Source organism: Charadrius vociferus, unplaced genomic scaffold (genome assembly GCF_000708025.1).
Source record: "Charadrius vociferus isolate BGI_N301 unplaced genomic scaffold, ASM70802v2 scaffold329, whole genome shotgun sequence".
Lineage (NCBI taxonomy): Eukaryota > Metazoa > Chordata > Aves > Charadriiformes > Charadriidae > Charadrius > Charadrius vociferus.
In genome coordinates this window covers 1,534,841-1,541,982 of record NW_009649982.1, presented here as the reverse complement: position 1 = coordinate 1,541,982, position 7,142 = coordinate 1,534,841, and the positions used below count along the sequence as shown (strand labels likewise).

General features: G+C 42.7%; 1 protein-coding gene across 1 annotated transcript in view; it reads right to left on the bottom strand.

Moving 5' to 3' along the window:
• Window positions 1–4,300, bottom strand: part of LNP1 (leukemia NUP98 fusion partner 1) — a 9,345-nt gene extending 5,045 nt beyond the window's left edge. The window contains exon 1 of the mRNA XM_009891625.1: window positions 4,061–4,300. Within this exon, the coding sequence (XP_009889927.1) occupies window positions 4,061–4,210 (150 nt within the window). The 5' untranslated portion in view covers window positions 4,211–4,300. The remainder of the gene's footprint in view (window positions 1–4,060) is intronic.
• Window positions 4,301–7,142: the final 2,842 nt, after the last annotated feature.

Here is a 7,142-nt window from a genome sequence, read left to right as displayed (position 1 = left end):
TGCTGAACCATGAACGTTTCATGGGTGACAACTAGCAGAGTACATTAGCCTTCTTTTACTCTTCTATTTTAAGATTGACTCTGTGGAGAACTGAAAGTCATAAAAGGAAGTTCAGCAATGAAGCAGATCTGGCACTGATTTTAGATAAATCTATGTGGCTTTCTTCCTGTTTCTTAGATTTAATACATGCATTTAATACATGCATTAGGTGCCAAAATGATTGCTTGGTAACATTGTAAATAAGAACGGCTGAAAACTGCTTTAATTTATGCTTCCCCTCCTGAAGTCTCAGCAGCTGCTGGCAACAAAGATTGCCTCTGTATCTGCACACTCTGTTGTCCACCCACCGCCACGGTCTTCCCTTGCCAAAGGTCTCTGAGCACAGCCCCGCTATCTGCTTCTGTCCTTGCCCCAGCAGCTGCCACATTGCCTACAACTGATGCTTCTTTAGTGAACTCCTCTTGGTCTCTGGCTCATAGGATTTGCCCTTGAGTAGTTCTTAAACTGGAAAAGCGATGAGGAGGTGAAACAAGGGAAAAGGCATGGGAAGGAGGAATGATAAATGCTCCCCTGTATCAAAATGGGGAATTATGGCTAACGCTGGGAAAGCCACAAGCACCGAGCATGTTCTCAGGGGTTGTTTCTCCCTCCCTTTAGTACTCCCTTTTTCTGCTTGAGCCTTTGTGTAAAGGTTTGGTGTATCTGTTTACACAACAGTTAATCTTTTGCCCAGCTAAAACACACAAAAAGTATACAAACAGAAACACCTCAAGAAATAGACGTCAATATAATTTGCCTAGTCTCTTTCTCAATTTCTGATGGAGACAAGATAATTACTTCTACCTTTTGGGCTTGATCTGAGGGCTTGCACAGCTGTCAGTAAGAAAATTAATCTCCAGTGTGTCAGCACGAGCGTTCATTGTTTGCTGAAGTTTACGCAATGACCCCAGTGCTTTAGGGATGTTTTGGAACATCTGACATTCAGATGCTGTCCCACAGCTTGCTTTCTTTCTGAGAAGGTTATAGCCATGCATATATTCCTTAAAAATGTTTTGGCCTAGGCTCCAACTAATCTGTAGTAACAATATTGTGGTAGATGTTCAGTCTGACATTAGTTTAAATGTTAGCAACTTCAGCAGCAGTCAGTTGCTCTGCTCCCACTCTCAGCTGTTTCTTATCAAATTTTTTGCTGTGAGCTGCAATGTCTACTTGAAGGTGGATACATTTATAGGGTTGTAAAACTCTTATCAGTGCTCCTTTGCCTCCTATATTTTCCCCACAACAAAATGCCTGGGAGTTAAGAAACTCTCCTGAACCAAAATGATAGAGGATAACTACAACGTGTCAAGGCAAGTTGGATCTGGAGGTTTCAAAAAAGGTACCACAGTTAATGTGTCTAAAGTTTACCAGGGGAACAAGTTAACTAAAGGAAATTAAGACAGATGACTTGGTTCTCCCCAGGCAGTTTTCACTATGAGTGTTGGCCCACAGCAACATATACAACGCTGATGCTTTTCAGGGGAGTGGAGTTGCAAATTTTAGCCTGTCTTGCCATGATCCAATGAAGGATGAATATAATCCTGTGTTCCCCTTTGCAAAATGGGAATGACAAACGCAAAAGCATTTTGCGAAGCTCATCTCAGTAATGTTTATGGGGTATACTATGATATTGGGGAAAAAATAATGAAAATTATTAGTCACCATATACCAGCCCTGGATACGAGACAAAGTGGACTGGCAGCACCATTGTATCTGCATGAGGAACTTTCGCCAACAGCTGTGTCAGTCAGAACCTGCTGACTTTATTTTCACCAGGACAGTGGTGTTATCTCCATTTATGATGTTGACACAGAAGAAAGGGTACACTGTGATCTGCTGTGGAGGTATTAACTTACAGAAGACATGCAGTCTGATCTCAGTTATTAATCCTCCTGATTAATAGCACTGTTCTGATAAAATGAAGACAATATTTATCTAACACTGGGGAGTGTTTTTAATCTTACAGTAGTTATTATTTGTCATAATGAATCTTACAGTAGTTATAATTTATAATAAATGTGTTAAAAACACACATCCAGGGGAAATAGCAAGTTGTTGCTCCCAATAAGGAGATGCTCTTTCTGAAGGTATTTCTAAGGAATTACTAGTGCCCATTTGTTTAACATCTAGATTTGGTTTAAGACAATATGTTTTAGTGCTCTTCACTACAAAGTAGTCAGAGATTTTCAAATTAAAAAGCTTCATCTCAAAATTTATCCCCGAATCAGAAAATCCCCAAACAAATCTTCCCTTCTCATTCCTCCAGTCAATTTCTGGCACTGAGAAATAAAGCAGTTGCAATTTTTATCTCTTGATAATAGTACTGGAGTAAGACAAATTTGTGTGGAGCATTAATGTAAAGGCCAGATATAATTAAGTGTACCGGATAACTTTAGCTCATTGAACAGTAATGTCAAAAGTCACTGTCTTCTCTTTCTGACAGCTAACAATTCAAGTTCTAAGTGTTGATTCAGGGATGCAACTATAGCAAAGTATTTGAATAACTATTAGCTAAGTATTTAAATAGCTTTTGAACAAATTGATTATAAGAGCATGCTTCAAATGAAATATATGCATACACACAAAAATAGACAAATATACACAAAGATGTGTTCAGCAGCTTGCTGAATAGACAGTGATCTAAAGTACATTCTTACACTTCAGTCTGTATTAGGGCCTAAAGAAATCACACATGCGTAGATCTTTGAAGGACAAAATTAAAGTACAGTAACATTAATTTAAAAAAAGATTAATAAAAATTCTGTTTTCGGGCATTCTGATGAAATCCATCAGCACAGCTTTAGCTCAAAGTTTGTATTGCAATCTGTGACCGGGGTGAAATATAACTGCAAATAACAAATGTGGCTGATCAGTTTGAAACTAATGAATGAAGGTTACCTCTCTAACCCATCCATGAATTCAAAGAGGAGGGAGGTGGTTTTGGTCTGTTTTGTTTTTCTTAGCCAAATTTTTTGAAAATGAAAAATCACACAGCTTAGAACATGGCAGCTCCAGTGGACAAGAAACTGCAAACTGAAAACACAGCACAGCAGAAAAAGTCTGGAAAGATTAACTGTTTCTCCCCAGTAGAATAGCATTTGCTTTGTTGCAGCCATAATGATCTAAGGATATAAGTGAAAAATGGTTTGTAAGGGAACATAATATCTCTGGTAAGCCAACTGATGTAGTTGGAAAAAGAGAGAGAGGTTTGGACCACGTAAACTTTTTTTTTTTTTTTTAGGGCTGAAATAAAAGCAACAGCCTTCAAGTAAAGAGCAGACTGGGAACAGCTGCTTTCAGTTTAACTTCATTTTTATAATTGGTTAGACAGTTGTGAGCTGCCTTAAAACACTGCCTCTGCATATGAACCCTGACCCTTTCCCAACTATTTTGTTGGTTTAAGAATCAAGAACGTGCTTCTCCCTTAAAATCATATTTCACAGTGTAATATTGTGTGTTGCATCCTAATTTTCAGTCAGAGGTTTTAAACAAGGAGGGACCACATCCTCTAGCTTAAATTAGAAGTTACACCTGCAAACAGCTAAATCCCAGGGAGTAAAGCATACAGCTTCCTGGAGATGGTACAGTTGCAGAATTAGGTCCAAATCCTGTGAATATATACAGGATTACGTAGTTTTACACATGACAACAGACTCATTGAAGCCAATGTTTGTGTGCCAGTGTCCAAAATGTTTTTACCTCTGCCAGGTTATGCTTAGCAAACAGAACAACACTGTAATACATAGTTAGGCAGTTATTACACCCTTTTTACTTTACTGCTCTATCATCACTTATCTTGGAGTTTGCCAATTGTCTTGTATGCCAAAGGCAGCGGGGGCATGACTCTGGCAAGCAGCTAAGTTCAAAAAGCATCTAGCTGCTGCCAGTAAAAACCGAACTTACTGGGCAAGGTGTACCATACTCACCCTCATAGATCTCTAGGGCCATACCCCTGGGGATGGCACTTAAATTTATACACAAACCACGCACACACAGAACAAAAACTGCACACAGCTCTTACCGGAAGGGATGCTCTCCTTTCACTAAAGGGTTGAGTCTGACGTTTCTTGTGGCCTCTACCCTCTTTCTCATTCTCATCAATCAAGTTGTGGCCCCAGAAGCTGCTCATCCATTTTGCAAAGAAAATATCATCATCCTCTTCATATTCCATGTACAGACACTCCGAGCTTGGGGGGGTCTCCCAACCAGAGAAGGAAAAGCAAGGTCAAATGCCACCACCAAGCCAATAGCCTCAAACTGTTCTGCCAACAAGAGGAAGCAAAGATGCAGCTTCAACCACTCTTTCTGCTCTTCATCCCCCTAAACTCGTCCCACTGCAGCCCTGGGCACTGTCTAAACGTAAAGCCAATCCTTTCTCATCTCTTTTCAACAAGGTTTCTTTTAACCTTTCCATTACAGCCATGTCCAATATGACACTGCCGCAGGGGGCTGGTGGGAAGGGAAATGTGTTGGCTACTCCCTGTGTGTTGCTGTTGAGTGCACCAGCTGTCAATACCAATGGAGAATTGCCCACAGTTACATGCCTGGGAGGTGCATACACGAACCCAGAGCAGGCTTGTGATTTTGAGAAGCAGAATTGACATATTGATGGTGGTCAGAAGCTGGCACAGCTGCTTGCAAAGGTCTAACTGGCTCTCTGGGAGGGAGGACAAATGGCCTGGTCTTCCCACGCTGCCCTCCCTCCTGACTCAGGAAACGTGGTCTGTCTAGGTGGAAGAAAGCTCCCCCTGAAGAAATTGCTTGTTCATTTTTGGGTTATGACAGCCAGTGTGAACTTATATCAGCTGCTTTTCACCAGAGTCATTTCATCTGCCATATCAGGGTTATGGGAGGCCCTACCTCACTTGAAGGGACGTGGAGTAAAAATGCGCCTGATGCCTCCTTGCCAGCCCTGGGTGCAAGCCATATAGGCCCTGTCAATACCACAAAACAGAACAGGGCTGGGGACTGTTTCCTGGCTCTGAGACCAAGTGGCTAGACTGGCTACTGCACTGTGGCAGTAATACTTTGTTGTGGGTTTTGTGTCTTTTTTATGTCAAAATATCTAATATAACAGGAAAATTCTGTTGTGACCGATAAAACTGTTGTTTGTATAGTATGAAACTAGAAGATTTGTTACATGCCTTGGGACACGGCAGAAGAACACAGTGAACGGCTTTGAGGCTGCAGAGCCTGTTGGGATAGTGTTAGAACAGGAGGAAGAGACCCAATTCTAACTTCCTATTGGAAGCAGTCCTTTGTGTGTGCTAGGTAGCTAGAGGTCCTCCTGGTGCCTAGGCATTGCTGTGGAGATGCTAGTGGCCCTTGGCCAGAAGTAAGCCAAAAAGCTTGCTGGCAATTTAGCATTATGGAGAATCAGTGGTTCAGCATTAAGCCTTGCTCCTTGTCCCCAACCTGTTTAGCAATGTGGATGTAGTAACAAAACTCCAGAATCATTCATGTGGGTGTAGGTGTGAGTTTAAGTACAATACTCTGATGTAAGACTCTTAATTCTGAATAATAGGGGTAACGGGACCAATTGGTTATGCATACCTATGTACCCCAGTTTCACTTTGTCCAGGGCAGACGAGACTGTGATTAGCACAAGGACCTGGAGTACATGGGTGTGCAGGTGGCATATCCTCAGATGTTGTGTATCAGAGCTTGGAGACACAACCAAACCTGCAGCAGGCTGCTTTCTTGGCAGAGACACAGATGGACAGGAGTGAGAGGAATACCTCCAAAACAGTACAGTAAAAATACACCTGAAGCAATAAAGAGGATGTGTAGGTGAATTCTCCAGGTGGGGAAGAACACTCCTGGCCATATTCTGACAGCCTAAATTTGACTTATGTCCTTGAGGCTACCAATCTGTACAGGCAAGGTACATCTGAAGGCCTAGGCTAGCTCATAGGAAGCATCCTGTGGGTGGAATTTAGTCTGTCCCAGTAGGAAGCTATCAGCCTGTCGATACGTATTTTCTATTGTATGGTTCAAGTTTCTTCTTTTCTGACATATGAGACAGAACTGCAGTGTGTCATGTGGAGCAGGAAATGCTTCTGCTATGCTGAGACAGGTGACAGGGAAAAGTGGGAGAGAGGCTGTCCCACAGCTTTGGCAAAATATGCTTATGTAAATCGTAATAATCCATAAATTAAGGGAGAGACAGCTCAAGCTGTTTACTACCAGGCAACAAGATATATTGACTCATAGTCCAGCAGGGAAAATTACAATTGAGCTCCTGAGGTATTTGCTTTGCATTCTTACTCTTGGTTTTCTTTTCAGTCCTTTTTTCTTCAGTTCAGGATGTGTCTTCACACACACTCCTTCCATTTCCCTCCTGCCTAGAACGAAATGTCTAGCTGTTTCTAGATGCTTTCTGAGTATCAAAAAGTATCAAAGCTGACTCCTCTTCACCCTCTGCCGAGTGCTGCAGGGAAATTAATGGAGACAGAAGCATAAGGTTCCTCTGCCTACAGGTAAGGATGCTAAGTAGGCACAGACACACATACATATAATGCATATGTATATGCAACAGATATAAAATTCCAGTATTGCATATTAAATTATTTTTATGACAGATTCAATTAGTAACTGAAAAAGATGAAAAATGGCATTTATAAGAAAGGTAATTTTGCCTCAAAATCACAGAATCATAGAATGGTTTGAGTTGGAAGGGACCTTAAAGATCACCTCGTTCCAACCCCCCTGCCATGGGCAGGGACACCTCCCGCTAGATCAGGTTGCTCAAAGCCCCATCCAGCCTGGCCTTGAACCCCTCCAGGGATGGGGCAGCCACAGCTTCTCTGGGCAAGCAAAATATTCCAGTAGGAAGCCCTAGAACCTTCGCATCAGCCCTACACGTTCATCGCCCAGAAACTCCCACCGTCCAGAAACTCCTTCCGCACAAAGTGAATGCGGACCTAAAGGCACACTCAGACTGTTCAGCCCTGCCCGGGCTGACAACTCACGTACAGCCGGAGCGACCCTGTCCCTTGGACCGCCCCCCACCGCCGCGGGGCACCCTGGCTCTGGGTGGCCGCTGGGGGGGTGCCCTGCCATTACACCTCCGCTCCGGCAGGTGGGGCCCGGGGGGGCGGCGG